General features: G+C 39.5%; 1 protein-coding gene across 1 annotated transcript; it reads left to right on the top strand.

Annotated features, from left to right (window-relative positions):
• Positions 1-1,736: 1,736 nt before the first annotated feature.
• Positions 1,737-24,654, top strand: MTFMT (mitochondrial methionyl-tRNA formyltransferase). Its single transcript, XM_077747103.1, has 9 exons — positions 1,737-1,992; positions 3,858-4,067; positions 6,794-6,916; positions 8,434-8,536; positions 9,641-9,716; positions 14,592-14,683; positions 20,842-20,920; positions 21,657-21,739; positions 24,065-24,654. Exons 1-9 carry the CDS (start codon positions 1,772-1,774, stop codon positions 24,260-24,262), a joined length of 1,185 nt encoding a protein of 394 aa, XP_077603229.1. The 5' UTR covers positions 1,737-1,771; the 3' UTR covers positions 24,263-24,654.
• The last annotated feature ends 966 nt before the right edge of the window (positions 24,655-25,620 follow it).

A 25,620-nucleotide genomic window follows, 5' to 3' on the forward strand; every position in this document is an offset into this window, starting at 1 on the left:
CAGCTCAGGTTACGATTTCACAGTTCATGGGTTTGAGCCCCACATCGGGCTCAGTGCTGACAGCATGGATCCTGCTTGGGATTCTCTCTCTCCCTCTCCCTCTCTCTCTCAAAATAAATAAATAAACTTTAAAAAAAAAAGAGTCACACTTTAGGCAGCAGCCAGATTCTAGGGTGGAAACCCAAATGACTCTGTGGGTTGCATTTATAGGTCATGTTGTATGGAAAAAGACCATTTTTATATATTAGAATCATATTTTGCTTACTTGCAGAGGATACTGGAACAAAACTAGATTGAAGGAACAGAAGGTTTGGGGTCCCAGCTCACCCTCCTCATATATGATCAGGAGCAGAATCATTGGAAATACAGTCTCTCACTTCCTCTTTGCTTTTCTCTTTTCTATTCAACACACAGATGAATTTGTAAATGTTTAGTCATAATAAGACAACTTCCATCAATAATTTCAAACTGTGGTGAGAAGCAGTGGTTCCCTCAGAACATGAAGGAAGCACATGGAAAAGCACATTAAATCTGTGCAGGCAAGAGCTAGAGGCTTCTGGGAGGATATCTGAATGGCATTGAATAATGGATATCATTTAGAGAGGAAGTGATGTGAGGATGGCAGTCTAGAAAAAATAGCAATCCAAAGGTACCGAAGTAGAGATGTGCAGAACTCATAATTTAGGAAGAAGGACTGATACAGAGTCACTGGGTCTAAGACTGTGTGATGGGAAAAGGTGTTAAGAGTTAGATTAGGAAGGAATATAATCTCCATTCTATAGCCATATACAAGATGTGTGATCATACATGAGAAAGCCACTGTGTGGGCCTCCAGAATACAGAATCTAAGCATACAGAATACAGAATACAGGTCTTCTGGAGATAGCTTCCCTGCTTTTTTCCCCTGAGAATCTCCCCTATGGTATCCTTCTGTGTGGGAGGGAACTCAGGATAGGGGCAAGAGTGGGGCCTTGGATTGATTAGAATGTGAGCAAATAGCTGAGCCTCAGTTTCCTCAGATACAAAATGGGGACATTGACTTGCCTAGTACATAGGATTGTGATGAAGACCAAATGGTTAGGATCACAGGCTTTGACGAACTAGCTGTCAGGACCTTAGATAGGTAATTCTCTTAACTTCACTGAGCCTCGCCAGGCCTCAGCCACTGTCCTCCACTAGTGAGCCCCGCTCTCTATTCCCAGTTCCCCGAGAACAGCCGCCAGCGAGGACCACCAATGACAGAAAGAGGGAGAAGTGGGTCAGGCAGGTGACCAGGAATGGNTAAACACACAGAGCCCGAAGAAGGGGAGTCATCAGCCATGCTGGGGACGGGAGCAGGGATATTTACCTTGTATGCTTGATATGAAAATTTAACCGACAATATGGATATAAAATGCTTAGCCAAAACATGGCATACAATAAATACTCAGTAAATATTAATTATCATAATTACTTAATACATGATATTGTAGTGTCTGAAAACACATGGTTTGTTCCCAAAAGCAGTCTTTTGGGAAGTTCCCAAAAGCCAGCCTTAAGACTAGCTAAATGGTGCAAACAAATGCAACAAAAATCACGGGGAAGTACCAGCCAGTAAATTCCTAGATGAGCTCCGACACAGGCAGGCCACGCCTCCAACCGTGCAGGCCACGCCCCCAGTCGCTAGCAAACCCCGCCCTTCAGCTCTCCTCCCCGGCCCCTCCCCTCTGGCCTAGCACGCGCCTTCCCTCATTCCGTCGCGCCTGCGCAGGTTAGGCTGCCTCCGGAGGCTATGAGGGTTCTGGTGCGGCGCTGCTGGAGGTCACTGCCGGTGGGTGGAGGTCCGGACGTAAGGCCTAGTCCCCAGTGCCGAGTGCTGGCCGGGCTTGGCGCGTCCTCTGGCGAGGAAGACGGCAGGGGCGTCCGAGTCCGCGAGAAGCCGCCCTGGCGGGTGCTCTTCTTCGGTACGGACCAGTTTGCCCGCGAGGCGCTGCGGGCGCTGCACGCCGCCAGGTACCGGGGCCGGGGCATGGGGGGCCCGGCTGCCGAAGCCGCTGCTGTCGAGCCACTGCGGCCGGTTTCGAGGGCTTGGACTCCTCGTCAGGGATAGCAGCGGCGCCGGAAGGCCGGGCCCAGACCTTGGTGTCTCCGGGAGCCCGGAAGGTGCACCGCTCCCGCCTGGTCCCTCCGGTCTACACTCCCGCTCCCGGCTCTGTCTATCCGTTCTCCTAGCGCAACCCGGCGTTCCACGGGGCCAAGCCCACGCTAGTCCTCAGCCACCTCACGGTCCACAGCCACCGCTCCCTTGCCGCATTTGTGTGTAGGGAAGCCGGAGCTCCGAGAGGTTAAGCGATTACCCAGGATCATCAAATGAACTGGTCTGGCCTTGAAACGGGGTCTGACTTCAAAGTCCTCTCCGTTCCACTTCCTCCTTCTGCCTCCTATTCATCTAATTTGTACCCTCCAATCCTTTGGGCTTCTTACCAGGCACAGGCATACCCGCGTCTCACTTCCCTGCGCCCCATCTCCTCCCTGTATACAACGGGACCCAGTTTTCTGGGGGCCGAAATGAGGACAGAGTCCAAAACCGAACTATTTTCAACTGAATAAATTTATAAATCAGAACTCTTATACATTTAGTATTTCTAAAATTGAACAAATCTTATTTACTGGGGGAAAAAATTTAGGTCCATCCTGTTTTGAAAGTTCATGGTATATGTTTGCACGTATAGGAGGATTAGGAGGAAGTTAACGGAGGACCGTAGGGGAGAAGAAGGGGAAAAATAGTTGGGGAGAGGGAGGGAGGCAAACTCTTGAATCAGAAACTCTTGAATGCCGAGAACTGAGGGCTGATGGGAGGGGGGGGGGGAAGAGGAGTGATGGGCATGGAGGAGGGCACTTGTGGGGCACTCCTTTCTGTCTTCTCCACCAAATCTTCCCTGCAGATTCTTCACAGCAGCCCTCCTATGGACTCCCCCGTCAATCCCCTTGTATCATATCCCTCCCTCCAGCGCTCTGCCCTGGCACCCTGAAACACTCCCTTCACACATGTTCCCCTTGCACATCCTCCCTGATGTACTTTCAGCATGCTGCTTTCCCCAGATTGCCTCAGAATCTCACTGCTTTTGTGCTGACCTTTCTGCGATGTTTCACTTGGCCATTCCATTATCCCTGTGCTTTGTCACTATATACTCCTTTCCTTATTACTTCTCCATACCTGATGCAATACTTGCTAAATAATTAACCCCACCCCCAGGTACTGGAATACTATACAGCAGGTAAAAAGAAAGTAGTAAATGTATTGTTATGAAATGATGCCCGTGTGTGTGTGTGTATAAAGTATTTATTGTTTGACTAACACATGGTTGTGGTACAAAATTCAAAAGGTTCAAAGGATATACAGTGAAAAGTCAGTTTCTTCTGCCTCTATCATTTCCCAGTTCCTCTCTTCAGAGACAGCTACTGTTTTCAGTTTTTTATTTTAGAAATGTTTGACAGATATACTAGCAAGTGTATATTTAACCCACTTTTTAAAAAGACTCGTATAATAGTATATATAGTGTTAGGAGGAAAAAACCAAAATGCAGAACAATAGGTATAATGTTCTAGCTGTGTAAAATGTACTGTATGTGTTTCTGTATGCACAGGAAATTTCTAGAACCAGGCTATCCAAACAGTAGCCACTAGCCACATGCAGCTCTTTAAAAATAATTTAAAATAAATACAAAATAAAACCTCAGTCTGTCAGTTGTACTAGCTTTAATCACTTACCCTTAAATGTTTTGTGAATTTAACCATAAAAATATGGTGGAGGTATGGGAAGTAGTTTAGCTTTGAGTCATTTTCTTAACATTTTCTTCCAATCTTTCTTTTTGTAGGGAAAACAAAGAGGAAGATTTAATCGAAAAATTGGAAGTGGTCACAGTGCCCTCCCCATCCCCAAAAGGACTGCCAGTGAAGCAATACGCTGTCCAGTCTCAGCTTCCCGTGTATGAGTGGCCAGATGTGGGATCTGGAGACTATGATGTTGGAGTGGTAGCTTCATTTGGCCGACTTTTGAGTGAGGCTCTTATTCTTAAATTTCCCTAGTAAGTTTTTTTTAAGGAAATAAAGTATAGAGGCCTTGGTTTTTACATATGGGCCTGGTGTCTAAAGTGCAATGACTTGAATTCTAATTCTTCTGTCTTTAGTATTTTCTCTTAAGGTAAAAAAATTGTGTTTGTGTCACAAATAGCTGAAATATACGATGCTCTTGATCTGTGTGCTCTCATTCACCCTCATTTAAATTCCTAGTATATGGGGGCTCCTCGGTGGTTCAGTGGATTCAGCTTCTGACTTCAGCTGAGGTCTGATCTCACAGCTTATGAGTTTGAGCCCCCCATTGGGCTCTGCTCCTGTCAGCACACAGCCTGATTCCAGTCCTCTATCCCCCTCTCTGTGCCTCTTCTCTGCTTGCATCTCTCTCTCTCAAAAATAGATAAACATTAACAAGAATAATAAAATAAATTCCATGTATATGCTGACAGCTCCCAGATTTATCCCTCCAGTTCAGATTTCACCTTGAACTCCAGGCCCCTGATGCACACTGCCTCCTCCCTAGTTCTGCTTGGTTGTCTGGTTGGCACCTTACACATAAGATATCCTAAACTGCTTTCCTGAACTTGTGCCTCAAACCTGGTTCTCCCCAGATCTTCGTCTCCGTAAATGGCAACTCCACTCTTCTAGTTGTTAAGACTCAAAACCTTTCTGTCATTCTTACTGCTTATCTCGCCCCACATATCCGGTCCATCCGGAAATCCTATTGGCTGTACCTTCAAATTCTATCTAGAATCTGACTGGCTCTCTCAACACTTTTACTGCTACTGATCTCATGGTCATTCTGCAGTAGCCCCCTAACTGGTGTCTATTCCTGTCCTTGGCCTTCTCAGTCTTTTACCAACCCAGCAGCTGAGCAGGGCAGAGGCAGAGGGAGAGAGAGAATCCTTAAGCAGGTTCCACATCTGTCGTGGAGCATGACCTGAGCCAAAATCAAGAGTTAGATGCTAACTGACTGAGCCACCCAGTCACCCCAAAGTGATCCTTTTAAAGCAGAAGTTGGATCATGTCACTCTACTCAAAATTCTCTGGTGTTTTCCCATCTCAGAAGAAGTCAGAGTCCTTATATGAGCCTGTATGGACCTACCTACTGGCTTTGGTCCCTTCCTGGCTGTTTTAGTGTTATTCCTCAGGTTTACTCCACTCCAGCCACACTGGCCTCTCTGCAATTTTTGAACTTGCCCAGCATTTACCTTCTTCAAGACCTCTATGCTTATGTTCCCTCTGCCTGGAATGTTTGCATGTCTTTTTTTTTTAATGTTTTATTTATTTCTAGGAGAGAGAGAGAGAGAGAGCGCGAGCAGGGGAGGGTCAGAGAGAGAGGGAGTCACAGACTGAAACAGGCTCCACGCTCTGAGCTGGCAGTCAGCACAGAGCCCGACGCGGGGCTCGAACCCACAAACCGCGAGATCATGACCTAAGCGAAAGTCGGACGCTTAACCGACTAAGCCACCCAGGCGCCCCTATGTTTGCATGTCTTATTCCCTCATCTCTTCATGTCTTACTGGTAAAATTTTCTGTGACTCCTATTAAAATTGTAGTCTCCCACCTAATACTCCTACCCCTTCTCTGCTTTATTTTTGCCCACAGCCCTTATAGAACCATCTGGCAACCTTTTTACACTTTTTTCTTTATTGCTTATCTCTCACCTTTGCATGTAAGCTCCCTGAGGGCAGAGTTTTTTCTCCTTTGGTTCAATGTTGTTTATATCCCCAGCACTTAGAACCATGCCAGCACATGAACTGTGCTCAGTAAATATTTGTTGGATGAGTGAGATTGGTCTGAACAGAGCTTTGAATATAAGACTCTCGTCTCATAGACATACACTCCCAAGTGCATCTTCCTGCAGTGGAGACATCATTAAACTAAGACAACTTACTTAGTAGATGAGTTAAATTGCTCATCTATGGGTGATAGGTGTGTTAGGATAAAAAAATAGACCATTGGATGGGGAGTCAAGAAGCTTGGTTTAGGCATTCTTTATGCACATTAAGTGAAACAAGGGTAATTATGAAACTAAACTATAAATATTCACATTGTCCATGAGATGCACAGTAGCGTTTGAGTGGTTCTTCTCATACAGTATAAAAGGTATTTTTTGCTCTTATTGAAAAGAAAAACTCCCAGGGGCACCTGGCTGGCTCAGTCGGTGGAGCATGTGATTCTTGGTCTTGGGGTTGTGAGTTCAAGCCCCAAGTTGAGTGTAGAGATGTCTTAAAAAAAAAAATCTTTAAAAACTCCCAGACATCACAGACTGTTGTGGACCATCTTTGGAATAGTGAGTTTGTTCTTGTTCTGTTTTTAATTGAGTTTCATTGGCCTCTTATGGTAAGAGAGTAAACTTAATCTCTGGCTCCCTTTACCGATGGTATAAGACTAGATTTTTTTTTTTTAATTTATTGTTGAGAAAGAGGCACGAGAAGGGAAGGAGCAGAGAGAGAGAAGACATAGAATCCCAAGCAGGCTCTGCACTGTCAGTGGAGAGCCCAACACAGGGCTCAAACTCACGAATGGTGAGATCATGACCTGAGCTGAAATCAAGAGTCGGGCCCTTAACCAACTGAGCCACCCAGGCATCCCGGGTATAAGACTAGATCTAACTTTGTTTTTCAAGCTTTCTAGGGAAGTATAGTGATAAAAAGCAGCATATTTGTTTAGGGAGCAGGAACTAAATGGTAAAGCCCATTTGCACACTAATTTCTGCCTCTTTCTGACTCAGTGGCATTTTGAATGTCCATCCCAGTTGCCTCCCAAGGTGGCGTGGTCCAGCGCCTATAATCCATACCGTGCTTCATGGAGACACAGTTACTGGAGTGACAATTATGCAAATTAGACCTAAAAGGTAGAAGATATTTTCTTTTCTCTAGATTTTGTGATTTTGAATGTTGCTGTCAGTCTGTTTGGAGGGGACATGGAAGTGGATGAGTGGATGGTGCTAATTCTTCTAACTCCAGATTGCCTTCCCTTTCTGTCTTTACCTGGTTTCTAACACAAACTATATGTGGTTTTGTATTACGAAGTATCTCTTTAAAGTCCTTGTGAAATGTTTGACTTATTAATTGAAAGAAATTATACCATTAACAAGTGAATTTCTTTAAAAGACGTTGTATAACTGAGAGGTGGATTTTTGTATATTAGTTGTTATGAATCTCGGTTCTCTTGGCCTGGGTTTCTGTGGTCAAAAATTTTTGGAACCTAGAGTAAGACTATATTGTATGCCAATGTGTAATATAATTGTCTTAAACATTTAATTTTTTAAAAATCATACTATGGTTTAAGAAACAGGATTATATTAAGGTGCTATCTGTTATCACCTAGTGTCCCCATAGAAAATAATTCAAAAGTTCACAAGAACAGATGCATATCTGGGATTTGCTTTAACTAACTTCAGAAAAAGGGAGGGACAGATGAAACAAGTTGCAAAACTTTGATGATTCTAAAATCTGGGTGATGTTTTTTGGGGATTCAAGTGACTGTCCACTCTGGTTTTATGGATGTTTATAATTTTTTATAGTAAGAACTTTATTAAAGCTCTTAGAGTAGAAATTAGATTGAAATTAGAATTGAAATTAAATTGAAACTAGAATTAACAACCACAAAGTGAAATATTTAAAATCATGTTTCTAATAAAGTTGGTAGCCAGTATTTACAGACCTGGATGTAAAAATGTAAGACTATGGGAATGCAAATACACTTGTACCTACTTTTAATCACCAGTGATTATAATCCAGGCAAAATTCTTGTCCTTTGAGAAAGGAAACATAGGAAGAAATCATCATGAATTTAATTGTACTTCCTTGGAAAATCAATTTTTCGTTCTATGCCTTCGTTGTATAAATAGAAACTTTTAAAATACTATTTATTACTAAAGGTGAAATTATTATTATAATTTTTAATGTTTTTATTATTTATTTTTGAGAGAGAGACAGAGTGTGAGCAGGGGAGGGGCAGAGAGAGAAGGAGTCACAGAATCCAAAGCAGGCTCCAGGCTCTGAGCTGTTAGCACAGAGCCCGAAGCAGGGTTCGAACCCACGAACAGTGAGATCACAACCTGAGCTGAGGGATGGACGCTTAACAGCATCCTGAGCCACCCAGGAGCCCCAATGTGGAATTATTTGTAACTACAATTAAATCCCTCATGTGCACCTTCATACTTTTTGCCTTTGGGAAAACAGATTTAAAATCTAAGTACAGGTGAGATTTTGCTTCTTTCACACAGACATTTCTCTTTTGCTAATGGCTAACCATCAGATTCACAGCCATGGTTAAACTGTTCTTGTGGTGTGTAAATCATCATGTAGACAAACATACTGATCTTAAAAAGTAGTAATGTTATCATTTGCTTTTGCTTTTTGGTAGGTTTGATGTAGGCCCAATTCTCAAACAGGAAACAGTTCCTGTGCCACCTAACAGCACCGCAAAGGAACTGGAGGCAGTGCTGTCAAGACTGGGTGCCAACATGGTATGGTTCTCCCACATCCCACTGCTTTCTACTCTTTCAGCAGGTCTCCTGTTTATGATGAAAGAAACACTTCTGTGATGTGAAATTTTCAGCTTTTTTTCTTTTAATTGATTTCTGTCCCTGGCTTCCTAAAATTTAGGTTGGCATTTCTCATGTAAGTCTTTGAGAAATTTATAGAGTAAGTGCTTAATAAAGGCTCTCAAATGAAACACATGCCTTTCTGTGGTCCACCACACCACGTTTCAGTGAGGCCATTAGTCTTTCCCTCATTCTTATCGACTCACCTGGCGCCCCCGTCAGGCTGGCCAGTGGACATTCCCTCAGTGACTGGGCCCTTCTGTGCCTGCGTGGCTGCCATCGCCTCTACGTACACTGGAGCCCTGCGGACCCATATATGAGCTCTTCAGCTTTGTATAGCTTGAGTCTGCATGTAGTAGGTCTGAGTGAATACTTAATGACCACATTAATGATTTTCACCTGAACTAGTTAATTTTCTGTTTTCCCCCATTTAGATGGTGCTTTCTAATCTAGGCGCTCGCCTCGGAAGTGTTTTTGTAATAGGGCTCTCATTTATTGAGCACTGGTTCATGTGCCAGGACTATTCTAGAAACTCTGTGGAGCTTTTTTTTTTGAGGTAGCTGTTACTGTCACCTATTTTACAGATGATGATGTTGAAGGCCACACAAGTCCAAATAACTTTTCCACAATGACTCAGTAGTAGGTGGTGGAATCGGGATTTGAACCCAGAACTGTGTGACCCCAGAGTACATTCTCCTTCATTGAGGCTCCACTGCCTTCCCTCCCTCAGGGTCAGAGTGTGAATTCTGGAGCACATGCTATCTTGACACCAGAGCGTGCAGAGCCAGGCAAAGCTCAGCGTTCTCTAAAAGCAAAACATTGCCCCATACTCTGCTGAGAGCGACATCTACATTTGAACTCCACTGAGTAAACGTGTCATCACAGCTTAAGCCAGTTTATTGCCCTGCCACACAGCTCCTTCAAAACACCATGACCATGATAGTGTCATGGTACTAAATTATAATGTATTTCTGTTTTTTTCTTCTCATCTTGAATATGTTGCTCTCTCTCTTTTTTTTTTTTAAGCTTATTTCAGTTTTGAAAAATTTGCCTGAGAGTTTGAGCAATGGAAGGCAGCAGCCAACTGAGGGAGTGACACATGGTGAGTGAGGGCTGCGGAGACCCTTCCACCCTCCCTGAGGTTTTGTCTGTCATGATAGCACCCAAACGCTCCAACTTCTTCACTTGCGTTATTTCCCTTAATTTTGACTAACGGTTTAGTGCCCACTTGTATGTCCCTTTCCAAAAAATGGTTGGTATGGTTTCCCTTTCTCTCTTACCATGTAGCCTCCTGAAGGATTAGAAATTTTTTCCTACTTCTTCATATTGAAAAGTAGCCAACATAGAGAAGTTAAAAGATGGTGAATCCTGTTTTACCCAGCGTCAACAATTATTAATATTGTTAAAAATATTTCGCCATATTTTCTGTGTGCGTGTGTGTGTGTGTGTATTTAGTACATATTTAAAATTTTTTTTAATGTTTATTTTGTTTTTGAGAGAGACAGTGTGAGTGGGGTAGGGGCAGAGAGAGGGAGACACAGGATCTGAAGCAGGTTCTAGGCTCTGAGCTGTCAGCACAGAGCCTGATGCAGGGCTTTGAAGTCGTGAACTGTGAGATCATGACCTGAGCTGAAGTCTGACTCTTAACTGACTGAGCCACCCATGTGCCCCTATTTAGTACATATTTTAAAATTTCTGCTTAATTCTGTTTGTGTGTATGTGTGTTTATTTAATATATATATTTTTTATTTTTTTTAATGTTTTATTTACTTCTGAGAGAGAGAGAGAGAGAGCAGGGGAGGGTCAAAGAGAGAGGGAGACATAGAACCGAAGCAGGCTCCAGGCTCTGAGCTGGCTGTCAGCACAGAGCCTGACGTGGGGCTCAAACCCACGAACCATGAGATCATGACCTGAGCAGAAGTCAGACGCCCAACCGACTGAACCACCCAGGTGCCCCTATTTAGTATATATTTTTAAATTTCTGCTTAATCCTTTGGAAGTATGCATCATAACCTTTTAGCCCTAAATACTTTAGTATGCATCTCCTTTTTTTTTTTTTTTAATTATTTATTTCTAGGAGAGAGAGAGAGACAGCGTGAGCAGGGGAGGGTCAGAGAGAGAGGGAGACACAGACTCTGAAACAGGCTGCAGGCTCTGAGTTGGCAGTCAGCACAGAGCCCGACGCAGGGCTCGAACCCACGAACTGCGAGATCATGACCTAAGCGAAAGTCGGACGCTTAACCGACTAAGGCACCCAGGCGCCCCAGTATGCATCTCTTAAGAGAAACGAACAGTTCCCTAATAGCATCTAATACCCAATGCATATTTAAATGTTTCTAATTGTCTAAAAAGTTATTTTTTACATATATTTTTCAAAATAATATCTGATTGTAATTAGTTGATAGGTCTCTTTACTCTAGAGTAATTCCTCCACTATTTTTTTCCCTCCATGTCATTGACTTTTTGAAGAGACCAGGCTAGTCGTCTTTCCTTCCAGTGTTGCTTAATTTGTTTTTCTAGCCCTTAGATTTCTTGTGAATTGGAAGTTCTAAAGGCTTGAAGTTTTTGGAAAGAGTATTTCATAGATGATGTTGTTTTCCAATGATATTTGTTTCAGTTTAATTTTAATTTTAAGGATTCCCTTTTATTTTTATTTATGATATATTTCTTCAACATGTAAGACATTTACATGATTCAGAAGTCAAACTATTTAAAAGGATATACTCAGAGAAGTGTTGCCTCTGTCTACTCCAGTCTTTGGATGTCAGATCAGTGAGGCATAATACTAGGTTGTATCGAGGCTAGTGAGGTTATATTGGATCATTCGGTCGAATCCAGTACAAAGATTTGTTTCTCCCTTTGCAGTTGGCAGGTAATTTGTGGGGTAACGCCAATATTCTGTTCTCTAACAACCTTTCATATAATAATTTTGGGATGGGTTGATGCTTCTTCGTTAAATGAATTATATCATTAGGGATTGCAAAGTGGTGATTTTCCAATTCCTTTTACTTTTAATATTTGGCATTATCCTATAAAGAAGAGCTTTTCCTCATTAACTGAAGATGAATTTTTATTCATCCAAAAATGGTAGGATCAGTGCTTGATTCTTTCTCTACCAATTTTTAGAGGAAGAAGTTGGTGCCATAATCACCTTTGATTATGGTAGCTAATTAGGTTGGGTTTTTTTTTTTATGTTTTTTATTTATTTCTGAGAGAGAGAGAGAGACACAGCATGAACAGGGGAGGGTGAGAGAGGGAGACACAGAATCCAAAACAGGCTCCAGGCTCTGAGCTAGCTGTCAGCACAGAGCCTGACGCAGGGCTTGAACCCACGAACCATGAGATCATGACCTGAGCCGAAGTCAGATGCTTAACCGACTGAGCCACACAGGCGCCCTGCAAATTAGTTTTTTAAATTATCATTTGATTTGTGGATTTTCACTTATTGTGTTTTATTATTAATTTATAATTTTTTGTGCTGCTCAAGTCATCCCAGATTTGGCCAGTGGGAGCCCCTTAAAGTTGGGTCCTGTATCCTTTATTTTATTTTTATTAAAAATTTTTTTTTAATGTTTATTTGTTTTTGAGAGAGAGAGAAAGGACAGAGCACAAGCAGGGGAGGGGCAGAGAGAGAGGCAGACACAGATTCCAAAGCAGGTTCCAGGCTCTGAGCTGTCAGCAGAGAGCCGGACACTAGGCTTGAACTTGCTAACTGTAAGATTATGACCTGAGCCGAAGTTAGATGCTTAACTGAAGTTAGATGCCTGAGCCATGCAAGCACCCCTGGTTCTGTATCCTTTTGACAACCCCAGCTAGTTTTTTAGTGCTTCCTTTTCTAGGATGTCCCAGGCTCACCTTGTGAATTCTGTGTCCCATGTTGGAATCAGCCAGCTCTCCCTTGTTCATTTTAGCAGGGGGTGATATTTAGAAACTGGTACAACTGCGGTTCGAGGTTAAGATGTCAGTAAACAAGGTGAGACATTATATATATATTTTTAATGTTTGTTTATTTTTGAAAGAGAGAGAGAAAGACAGACAACATGAGCAGGGGAGGGGCAGAGAGAGACGGAAACACAGAATCTGAAATAGGCTCCAGGCTCTGAGCTGTCACCACTGTCACCACTGACGCAGGGCTCAAAGTCTGAACAGCTGGATCATGACCTGAGCTGAAGTCAGACACTTAACTGACTGAGCAACCCAGGGGCCCTCAGGAATTATGCTTTTTAAATAATTTTTGAGTTCATACTGTTACTGATTTAAATTTTAATTTCAGAATTTTTCTTATATTTTCTTTTAAACTGAGTATCTTTTCAGAAATTAACACTGACGTATTTATTTAATTGCTGGGCATAAAATAGTTTCAAAATTATAACACCAGTATGACTACAAACAGTGAAACTACTGAGTAATATTTCAGATTTCTCTGCAGGTTTTTTTTGTCCATAAACTATATCGTGCTAAGAGCAGGCAATCAGAGTACTGTGTTCAAAACTTACAGAAGATAATTACTTTTTCCATTTGGTTTTGTTATCTAGTTTGATATATAGTTAAATTTATTTGCTTCAGTTTGTTTTCAATTTTCAGAGTTGCTTTTTTTGCCTCTTTTTGATTAAATTTGATTTTTTGAATCATATAAAACATCTATAGGATTAAAAAATTTAAGCCATTTGAGAAATTAGAGAAGTTTCACTTCCATCCCTAGTTCCTCCTTCCGGTTTCCCTCCCTCTATGAGTAATTTTATGAGTTTCTGATTGAGCCTTCCAGTTGTTTCCTTTTATCAAAATAAGCAAAGCCATGTATTTTTTATTGATTTTTCCTCTTTTCTTTCACAAAAGGTGGCATAAAATATACACTCTTTTGTACCTCTGGGTTTTTGTTTTTGTTTTTTAACTTAGCAATGTACCCTGGAAACCCTTTCCTATCAGTAAGAAGAGATTTTCCTTGTTCCTTTTTATGGCAGCATGGTTCTCACGTGTGTGGATAGATCATAATTTATTCAACAGATCCCCTATTGATGGACACTTTGGTTATTTCCAAACTTTTGCTATTTCAAATAATGCCATTATAGATAACTTGGGGCATATTTTACTTCCTAATCAAATAAATGAGAAGCATCTTGGAGTAGTTTTAGTTTACATTACTTAGGTTTAAGGACTAATTGCATTTCTTTTTTCCGGGAAAGGACATTATATCTTTTGCCCTTTTTTCTATCACATTTTTGGTTTTTTTCTTCTTAGCTTTTAGGAGTACTTTACAGAATAGATTTAAACAAATTTTTTAAATGTTTATTTAATTTTGAGAGAGAGACAGAGCACAGAGGAGGGGCAGAGAGAGCAAGAGACACAGAACCTGAAGCAGGCTCCAGGCTCCAGGCCGTCAGCACAGAGCCTGATGTGGGGCTTGAACTCAGGAACTGTGAGATCATGACTTAAGCCAAAGGTGGACTTCGCTTAACTGACTGAGTCACCCAGGTGCCCCTATAAAATAGATTTAAATAAATCTATATGATATATAGTACTCCTAGATATATTAACATTATAATATTGCATAGATATAAATTAGCATATAATTTATATTTGTTATAAATAGATCTAAAGTATTGTGATAAAAATTACAGATACTTTCAGTTTGTCATTTGTCTTTTGATTTATGACCTTTCTTTTTGTCCTACAAAAGGTTATTTTATTAAAAGCTTATTTTTATGTAGTCATATTTATCATTCTTTAATTGCTTCTGGATTTTGAGTCATTGTTAAAAGGGCTTTTTCTACTCCCACGTTATAAAGAGTTCTACCCATTTTTCTTCTAGTATTTGTATAATTGATTTATTTTTACTTTATATTATGAAAAGTTTCAAACATATTCAAAAATTGAGAAAATTATGTAAGTTTTCTTTATCTATCACTTAGCATCAATAGTTATCAATTCGTGGCCCTAGAACCTGATATTTATTCTTGCTGTTGGCTTTATCTTGTAGCCCCTAAGATTTCTGCTGGTACCAGCTGTATAAAATGGGAGGAACAAACTTCAGAGCAAATATTCAGACTGTATCGTGCCATTGGAAATACAGTAAGTTGGAAGTCAGGTTGCAGTTTTACTTAATTGTCTGTGTGTGTGTGTGTGTGCGCGCGCGCGCGCACACTGTAAATATTTTTATTTAGGGATGAATCTCAAACCAAAAAAACCTGAAATTCATTTTATTTTTAAAACTTTTTAAATTTTTGGTAAAATATACATAAATTTACCATTTGAACAATTTCTTTAAGTGTATAAATCAGTAGCATTTACATTCATATCATTGTGCAAACCATTGCCACTGTCAGTCCCCAGAACTTGTTCATCATTCCATACTGAAACTCGGTACCCACTGAACACTGATTCTGCCATCTCCCCTTCCCACAGTCTCTGGTAACCACTGTCCTACTTTCTGTGTCTTAGAACTTGCTTATTCTAGGTACCTCATATAAATGGAGTCATACAGTATTTGTCCTTTTGTGTCTGGCTTGTTTCACTTAGCATAATGTCTTCAAGGTTCATCCATGTTGTAGCATGTATCAGAATGTCATTCCTTTAAGTTTTTATATGGGCCTTAGAATTACAAAGCACTTTCGAGAATATATATATATATATACACACACATATATATATGTTGCAGTTTCCCATAACCAAAGTTTATTACCAATTTCATGGATGAGGGGAATGATGACTGTCCTGTCACTAAATAATGAATCTAAATCTTCTCATTCCTAATCCAGTGCTTTTTCTAGTATGTCTTTCTGTCTGTAGCCAACTTTTTACAACTGAATTCTTAAATCCTCAGTTTCTACAGATGGTACACAAGATGGAGTTATAACTTTAAATTGTTTACTTATTACATAACTCTTTATGTATATGTATAGTATTTATTAAATACTTATTAAAATACCTGGGGCGCCAGGATGCCTCAATTAGTGGAGTATTTGACTCATTCTTGGGGTTGTGAGTTCAAACCCCACATTGAGGGTGTAGAGATTACTTAAAATCTTTTTTAAAAAATAAAAATAAATATTTATTAAAATACCTGAGTTAAATTCTCAGTTCTTTGAAAATTCACTGTTTTTCCCCCTCTTCATTTTGATAGCCTCTTGTGTTGTTTGAAATCTCGGCCTACCAAGTGTGGGATTTTTAATGGACTACCTGTTAGTAATGTTGGTTCAAAAGGAGAGCTGTGTCACTGAATAGCTCTAGCATGCCAAGTTCTTCAGTGAGGATCACAACCTCACATTATGGGTATTTTCTGATTTTAAGTTGATGAAATTGAGGCTTGAAGTAGAGAATGGATGGTTATTTAATGTTGCACAAGGTCACATTTTTAGTTAGTGAGAGTCAGATTATGAACCATATCTGTCTCACTGTAAACCTTGTACTTTCCCCATTGCAGCAGAATGGCATAGGGAAAGGACATGGACTTTAGAGCCAGACAGAGCTGACTTCCTTCTTGTCTCTGCCACTTCCTAGTTTGGTAGACTTGGGAAAGTAACTTAACCTCTGAGCTTTAGTTTGTTCATCTGAAAATTAGGGCTGATACAATGTATATAAAGCATCTAGTATAGTTTCTGGCAAAGAATAGGTACTCATTAAATGTTAACTGCTATTATTCATGCATTCATTAAACAAAATAGTTTTTGAAAGCCTACTATGTGTCAAGCATTGTTCTGGGTACTAGAGATACAGATGATGTGAGAAGATGGAAACAAATAAATAAATAAGAAAAATATCAGATGGTGTGATAAATTCTTTGATGAAAATTAAAACAAGATAATGTGATAGATTAACTGGAGGTTATTTTAGATTAGGTAGATGGAGAACGCATCTCTGAACTGACATTTAAGTTTCGATCTGAAAGACAGTAAGGAGCCAGTTATGCCAAAATCCGGAAAAGAGCATTCCAGGCAGAGGGAGCAGCTAGTATAAAACCTAAGGAAGCCTAACAAGATAAAGACCTCACAAGAAAAGAAAGCCACATGAATACAGTGGCTTCACAAAAAAAGACTTCACAAGAAAATAGGCTTCACAGGAATATAGACTTTATAAGAAAAGAAAACCACCTTATGAATGTAGCAGCAAAGGTCCTCAGCAGAATTACCAAGCTAAATCAAACAACTTATAAAAAAGGATTATATTCCACGACCAAGTGGGATTTATCTGAGGAATGCAAGGTTGAATCAACATACAAAACTCAGTCCATTAATACACCATATTAATAGAATAAAGGGCATATAACTTACTCAATAGAAGCAGAAAAAGCATTTGACAAAATCCCACACCATTTCAGGATAAAAATATTCAACAAACTAAGAATAGAAGGGAACTTCCTCAACCTGACAAAAACCCACAGCTAACATATTTAATGGTGAAAGCCTGAAAGATTTCCCTCTAAGATCAGGAATGAAACAAAAATTTCCACTCTTACTACTTCTATTCAACATTGTACTGGAGGTTCTAACCAAGGCTATCAGGCCAGAAAAAAGAAAATATGGAATCAGACTGGAAAGGAATAACTAAAGCTCTATGTACAGATGACATGATGTTATATATAGAAAATCATAAAAGAATCCACAAAAGAAACTTTTAGAGCTAATAAGCAGTAAAGAAGACCTAAGTAAATGGAGAGACCTTGTTGTTCATGGATTGGAAGACGTAATATTGTTAAGATGGCACTATTCCCCAATTGATCCACAGTTTCAACACAATTCCTATAAAAATCCCAGTTGATGTCTTTGCAGAAATTGACATGCTTATCCTAAAATTCATATGGGATCCCAAGAGACCCAGAATAGCCAAAAAAAATCTTGAACAAGAGGGACAGTGTTAAAGAACTCATCTTTCCTAATTTCATAACTTAGTACAAAGCTACAGTAATGAAGACAGTAGGGTACTGACATAAAAATAGACCTATTTCTCAATGGGACAGAATTGAGAGCCCAGAAATAAACCTTCACATTTATGGCTAATCGATTGTTGATAAGGGTACCACCATAATTTGGTAGGAAAAGAATAGTCTTTTTAAAAAATTTTTTTTAAAGTTTACTTATTTTGAGACAGAAAGTGCGAGCAGGGGAGGGGCAGAGAGAGAGAGAGAGAGGAAGAGAGCCCAGCAGGCTGTCTGCTGTCAGTGCAGAGCCTGATATGGCTCAAACTTGAGATCATGACCTGAGCTAAAACCAAGAGTCAGACACTTAACCAACTTATCCACCCAGGCATCCGGCAAAGAATAGTCTTTTTAACACATGGTACTCAGACAACTGGACATCCACATTCAAAAGAAATGAATTTGGATTCCTACCTCACACCATGTATAAAAATAAACTCCAAATGGATAAGAGACCTAAATATAAGAGCTGAAATTATAAGACTCTTAGAAGAAAACCTATGGGTAAATCTTCATGATCTCGAATTAGGCAATGGCTCTTAGATATGTTACCTAAAGCTTAAGTAACCAAACTAAAAATAGAGAAATTAGACTTTAAAATTAAAACCTATTGGGGCTTCAAAGAACACTATCAAGAATATGAAAAGACAGCTTATAGAGTGGAAGAAAATATTTGCAAATCACATATCTGATAATGGTCTAATATCAAGAATATATAAATATCTCTTACAACTCCACAACAAAAAGACAAACATCATGATTAGAAAATGGGCCAAGCATCTGAAAAGTTACTTCTTCCAAGAAGATCTGTAAATGGCCACTAAAACCATGAAAAGATGATCATTTTCATTAGTTGCTATAAGAATGAAATCAAAACTGTACAGAGATTCCGCTTCATACCCACTAGTATTGCTATAATTAAAAAAACACAATAACAAGTGTTGACGTGAATAGGGAGAAATTGGGAACCTTCATAAATTATTCATAGGAATATAAATGGGTACAAATGCTATGGAAAATATTTGACAGTTCCTTAAAAAATTAAACACAGTTACATTACTATATAATGGCCCTTATCTTCTGTAATTCACCTTTCCTCTCTACTTAGAACAAGCTTGTGCTATAACAGAATGAGAACTTAGGAGCCAGGGGGTGAAATTTGATTCCTAGAGCTGCCATTTGCTAACCAGGAGCAAAACTCAAATATTTTCTGGATTTCTGCTTTTTTACCTCTAATATGGGGTTAATAACCATGTCCATAACTGCCAAGATCAAAGAAGATAAACCTTGTGAAGTAAATCCGAGCAAACATATGATTTTGACAGTAATGATGGTGGATACTGAAATGACTATATTCTTACCATCCCTTTGCTTTCTGCAATCCTTTGATGATTAGGTGAAGATGACCTTAACCCTCCTCAAGAGGAAAAAGAATATCTTCTGAACAAGAACTATATGCCTAGCATGTTTATAACTCTCAGTAAACATATACCTTTTTTCAGTCAGCATGCTTCAAAAGTATTTTGAGTTCTTTGAAAGAAAAAGAGGTACACACATGAAAATTATTTCATAACTCTTACTGGAAGTGAGTGAAAAAAAAATAAGCCAGCAAATTTGAGAAGAGGATATTGTACCAGAGAGCCTCAGTCGGTTAAGTGTCTGACTGTTGATCTCAGCTTAGATATCGATCTCAGGGTTGTGAGATCAAGCCCCAAATTAGGCTCCACACTGGGCATGAAGCCTACTTAAAAAAAAATAAAATAAAAAATTGGGGCGCCTGGGTGGCTCAGTTGGTTGAGCGTCCAACTTTGGCTCGGGTCATGATCTCGCGCTTCATGGGTTCAAGCCCTATGCTGGGCTCTGTGCTGACAGCTAGCTCAGAGCTTGGAGCCTGTTTCGGATTCTGTGTCTCCCTCTCTCTCTCTGACCCTCCCCCACTCATTTTCTGTCTCTCTCTGTCTCAAAAATAAATAAGCTATAAAAAAATTTTTTTTAATTAAAAAAAGAGGATATTGTACTAAGATATGTCACATTGAAGATCATGAACACCTATGAATCAAATGTATTTAATTCTTTGATGCAATGTTCAAATCTTTGCAACAACCTAATTCTTCTGAAAATTAAATGTCCTCTTTAGGGGATGTCATAAAAAAGAGCATTGAGCTGAGAATGAGAAAGCACAGATTCCGGTCCTTGGCTCTACTAACTAACTGTGTCTAAACTTGGGAAAATAGCTGCATTTCTCTGGGCCTTACTTTCCTGATATGAAATGGAGTATTGAACTACAGTCTGAAAATCAATTTATTTACTTCAGAAATTTGAGAGAACTTATGTTCTGGTACGTGTTAATTTTTATGAGTCTAAAATCAAAATATAACAAAAGTGGCATTTCACATTGTGGGGAAGGGTGAGATGGATTGTCCAGTAAATAGGTTTGGGACAATTGAACTAATTAGCCATTAGAGGAGGAAGCCCTCAAATCCTGCCTTTCAGAGTCAACATAAAATGTAGATGGATCAAGCATTTAAATGTAAAAGAGTAAAGCCACAAAGTTGAATAATTTTATAATATTAGTAATCTTAAAGTGTGGGTTAGCCCTTTTAAGTTTGACATGAACCACTGGAGTCATGAGAGAAAAGACTGGCTAATATTACTACATAAAGCTAAAAAATTTACACACAGAAAAAAAATTACTATACCCAAGATTAAACATCCACACACTAGGAAAAAATTACTATTAAGAGTAAGAAACTGAAAATAATTGAAATGTCCATCATAAAGGTTTTGGTTGCATAAATTATGGTATAATCATAAAATGTAATATTGTACAGCAGATAAAGAGTGAAATAGACATACATGCACTGATGAAAGTTGCCCAAGCTTATAGTTAAACAAAAAAGTCCCTTGTAAAACAGTACGTTTTTTTATTTATTGACTTTGAGAGAGAGAGCAAGCTGGGAAGGGGCAGGGAGAGAGAGAGAGAGAGAGAGAGAGAGAGAGAGAGAATCCAAAGCAGGCTCTACACTGCCAACATGGAGATCGTGACCGGAGCCAAAATCCAGAGTTGGACGCTTAACCAACTGAGCCACCCAGGCACCCCTAAACACTGATTTTTAAGAGTGTTTAAGGTCTTAAAATCTTGGAGACTGATGTGGAGGGACACACCTGGGTTCTGTTTTCTAAGGTTCAGAGACTTAGCTCCCAATTTCTCTGTAATTGGGAGAGAAGTCAGACCAAATTAATATAAAATAGTAGTTGAAAAGGGTTTGGGGTTGAGTGTATTCCTTTATCATACCTTCTTTAATTTTATTTGCAGATTCCGTTGCAGACACTCTGGATGGATAATACCATTAAACTTCTGGAACTGGTAGAAGTTAATAGTTCAATCCTCACTGGTACTAACTTTTGAATAGCTGATGTGGAAAATTTTCACATTTGAAAATATGTCTTTTACCACAGGTTACAGTTAGTAAAAATAAGGGTTCTTTTAGTTTGTGTCAGTTCAATAATGATTATAATTTATATTCATTTACTGTCTTACTCTTTGCAGTGTCCATTCACAAGTATTTTTTCCATTCAGTCATCATAAGAATGTGGGAAGTAGGCAAAGCAGTGTTACTATCCTATTTTAAGCTCTGATTCCTTATACTAAGGTTTTCAGGGAGTGCAAAATGTCTTGGTTAGTTTCATTCTGGTGAGTATCTTAATGAGAATCCTAGGCCAGGGTATAGCATTTTATGACACAGTCTGTTCGTTCTAAAGCCTATCAGTGCCCTCCAAATGTGGACTGAAGGAGTGTGAGTCACAGAGGGAGCTGGCCAAGCTCAGAAAGAGTCACAGTTCCCCAGGAATCTAAGAATTGGGACTTGTGTGGTCATGGATGGAAGGGCCAGCTTAGATCCTAAGCTTCTTGTATACCTCTCCACTCGTAGCTAGTTATTTCCCCCAAATGGTCAAAACTCCTAAATTCAGCATTATGGCTCCATCATAAGTTTGGATTATAAAGTCAGGGCATCAGCAGGTATGCCCTCTCTAGTATTCGTACTGCCTCCTAGGATGCTCTTTTTTTTATTTTTCAGAAGCACCATGAAGTTACATAATTATTCTCTCCCCCCCACCCCCATCTTTTAGATCCAAAATTAACAGGACAACCTGTTATTCCAGGATCAGTAATATATCACAAACAGTCACAAATACTGCTGGTTTGTTGCAAGGTACGTTTTCCTTTAGTTTTATATTGTACTTGTTTTACTGAGTTTAATCATTTTTAGTTAAGATTTCAATCAACTGTTTATCCATCAGATTGAGCAGTGGCTCAATCTGGGCAGTTTAATTTTTCTTAAGAAATAGTAGAGTCTTAGGGCGCCTGGGTGGCTCAGTTGGTTAAGTGTCTGACTTCCGCTCAGATCATGATCTCACGGTTCATGGATTCGAGCCCCGCATCAGGCTCTGTGCTGACAGCTCAGAGCCTGGAGCCTGCCTTAGATTCTGTGTCTCCCTCTCTCTCTGACCCTCCCATGCTCATGTTGTCTCTCTTCTCTCTCTCTCTCAGAAATAAATAAAAACATTTAAAAAAAAATAGTCTCTAGTATAATTTTTTTTTAATGTTTTATTTATTTCTAGGAGAGAGAGAGACCGCGTGAGCAGGGGAGGGTCAGAGAGAGAGGGAGTGACAGACTCTGAAACAGGCTCCAGGCTCTGAGCTGGCAGTCAGCACAGAGCCCGACGCAGGGTTCGAACCCACGAACCGTGAGATCATGACCTAAGCGAAAGTCGGACGGTTAACCTACTAAGCCACCCAGGCGCCCCTCTAGTATAATTTTTTTTAAGTGTTTTACCAAAGCACTATTACTTGAAGATTTAGTAACCTTAGTGCTTTCTTAAAAGAAATTTGTATATTCTCACTAATCCAATTTAATTAACAAGTTCTTGTTAATAACTAACAAGTCTTGGGGCACCTGGGTGGATCATTTGGTTAAGTGACCAACTCTTGATTTCGGCTCAGGTCATGATCTCACAGCTTGTGAGTTTGAGCCCCACATTGGGCTCCGCATTGATGGTGCGGAGCCTACTTGGGACCCTCTCTCTGTCCCTCCTCTGTTCTCTCTCTCTCAAATAAATAAATAAACTTTAAAAAAAAAAACAAAAAACAAGTCTTGTTTAACTAGCAAGTCATCTTGCTAATATGATTATCACAGAAGACAGACATACCAAAGTATGTAGTTAAACGACCACAGTGCCGGTATTCTACTTGTTTTTAGTGTTCAACAGTGGTTAAAGAGGAGATTTCTTAACTATTTAAAATGACTTTAGGGGTACCTGGGTGGCTCAGTCAGTTGAGCATCTGACTTCAGCTCAGGTCATGATATCAGTGTTGGTGAGTTTGAGCTCCATGTCGGAGTGTGTCCAGACAGCTCACATCTCGGAGCCTGGAGCCTGCTTTGGATTCTGTGTATCCTTCTCTCTCTGCCCCTCCCCTGCTTGCTCTCTGTCCTTCTCTAAAAAATAAACAAACATTAAAAAATAAAAATAAAATGACTTTAGAACCATTATTATTTAATGACAGTGGCCTGAGAGCTGTTGCACATTTCTTCCATTTCCTGGTATTTTCCTTCATATGGTGTTTATGTGCAATGCTTCATGCTCAAGAGGCTGTGTTTAAAATGTGTGATAAGGGTGCCTGAGTGGCTCAGTTGGTTGTGTCCAACTCTTGGTTTCTGTTCAGGTCATATTTCATGGTTTGTGTGTTCAAGACCCACATTGGGCTCTGCGCTGACAGCAGAGAACCTGCTTGGGATTCTCTCTCTCACCCTCTTTCTGCCCTCCGCCACTTGTGCTCTTTCTCTCTTTCTAAAAATAAACATACATACATACATAACTTATGAATGAAAGAGTGGTAGAATGATCTGACCTACACAGACTATAGATACAGAGTTCCCACATCAGCCTCTTTTCATCTTTCTTCAACTTATTCTTGAACAATGTAGGGTGCATATGTTTGCTGTCCTGTCTGGGTCTTTATATATCTGTATTGCAAATCTGCAATTTGCTCTCATAGAAGGTGGGGTTGTTTGAACATGTGAGTTTGAGTCCCACCAGTTATGTCACATTGGACAAATCACTCACCTCTGGGCATCAGGTTTCTCTTCTAAAATCAATTTCCTCTGAGGATGATATTGGATCTGCCTTTTAGAGAACTACTTTTAGAGCAGTTCTATTTTTATGACTAGTCATAATAAGATACATGGACAAACTCTAAAAACTGTAAAGTACTATGCAACTATAACATACTCCTTTATTCTGCTCCCTTTATGTTTAAATAGGTTTAATTTATATAGGTCTATACATTTGTTATCACTCAGCAATAAACTCAGAGTCAAAGAATCATGGTATGTTACTTAGTAAAGTGCTATCTGCAGCTAGGCATTTGGTAAGATTTGTAGGTTTGTCTGTTCTCATGATAAAAGTTCTATAAACTAAAATTTACTGTGAATTTTGCTACCGTGAATTTTGTCTAGTCACTGTCTTTTGCTCTTTAGGATGGCTGGATTGGTGTTCGATCGGTGATGCTCAAGAAAACACTAACAGCTACTGATTTCTACAATGGATACCTGCACCCCTGGTACCAGAAAGATTCCCAAGCTCACCCAAGCCAGTGCAGATTTCAGACTCTCAGACTGCCAACAAAGAAGCAGCAGGAAAACAAAATTGTTGCTATGCAACAGTGCATTAAGTAGTTAGGAAGTAGATGGACAAGAATCTACTACATATTTGTAATTTATTAAAAGCCTTCTTTACAGGGAATTATGTTGACTTTCAAAGATGATACTGTTAGAGGGAAAGAAGATTATTGTCAAAAGATGAATTACCTCACTTCCCATTTTTTGTTTAACAGTAATTAAAGACCCTTTTTTGAATAACCAAAAAAATCTTTAAATAAAAGTTAATTAAAATAAAATTTTTATTTATAATGTGAAACTCAAGGAGATTTTATCTTTCTGTAAAAGCAAATGCAGCTGACGTGTGTGTGTGTGTGTGTGTGTGTGTATGCCCCCATTGATTATGCTATCATTTAAGCAGTATTTAATCTACATTTCTGATTTTCAACAAGCAGTAAAGTCAGCTCTTAAAAATTTATGTAACTTCTAGTTCCTACAACGTAGTAAACATATATAATATTTAATCATCTCTGTCACATGGTAGTATAAATTCATATTTAACATCTACGTTTTCTTAAAGTAGGAATATGCTAACATTTTTCAAGTTAATTGTGCAATAAAGGTTATTGAGCATCTAGTCTGTTGAAATTCATCTCTGTCTCCAAGAGAGTCAAGCACTTCTCGAATAGGAAAGAGCTACAGTAGCGAGCTGTTGAATTTTTAAAATCTTTACATACTTGCTTTTCCTGAAAATCTTCTTCCATTCATTAACCCATCCATGTCACATTGACAGAGTGATCATATAATTGGTCATTTACATTAGACACATTCCTGAGTAAAGGAAGCACTTAGAATAATTACTTGTGGACAACAAGCATAAACCAGGACTCTCCCAGGCAAACCAGGTTGTATGGACATATATTCTATTTACTGAACACTTACTGTGTTACCAGCCTTTATGCTGCTTGCTGGAGATTCAGAGATTAAATATTTGGAATCTTCAATCTACTGGGGGAGACAAACATGTAAGCAAATATAATACTGTTAGGAATGCCATAATGGAGGCATAATGGAAGCATTAAGTCTCTCTCGAGGGAGTCAGTGGAGGCTTTCTAGAAGAGGTAGAGCTGACCTGAGGTTCCAAATGATGATGAGTTCACCATACAGACTAAGGCATTCTAGCATGTGCGGAGGCACAGAGGCAGAAAAGAACATGATCTCATAGGGGGGTATGGAAATGTTCCTAACCGGATGGTGGGAACATGATAGCCTTTCATGATCATTCTCTAAACCATAAATTTATTATGCATGCTCTCCAGCGTATGAGTCAGTTATATATACTTACAGACATATACATCTAGTGGGGTATATGGAAGAGAAACAAATGACATGTTAAACATAGGATAAAGCACACTGTTTTGAAGAAACTGGAAGAA

Source organism: Crocuta crocuta, unplaced genomic scaffold (assembly GCF_008692635.1).
Source record: "Crocuta crocuta isolate KB4526 unplaced genomic scaffold, BGI_CrCroc_1.0 scaffold130, whole genome shotgun sequence".
NCBI lineage: Eukaryota > Metazoa > Chordata > Mammalia > Carnivora > Hyaenidae > Crocuta > Crocuta crocuta.

What these genes read in the sequence shown, in the direction of transcription:
- MTFMT (XM_077747103.1), top strand. Translation starts at nt 1,772, where the DNA reads ATGAGGGTTCTGGTGCGGCGCTGCTGGAGGTCACTGCCGGTGGGTGGA. An exon ending in ATGCAAATTAGACCTAAAAG is followed by an intron (nt 6,917 to 8,433) that starts GTAGAAGATATT and finishes GCTTTTTGGTAG; the next exon opens with GTTTGATGTAGGCCCAATTC. An exon ending in AACTGAGGGAGTGACACATG is followed by an intron (nt 9,717 to 14,591) that starts GTGAGTGAGGGC and finishes TTTATCTTGTAG; the next exon opens with CCCCTAAGATTTCTGCTGGT.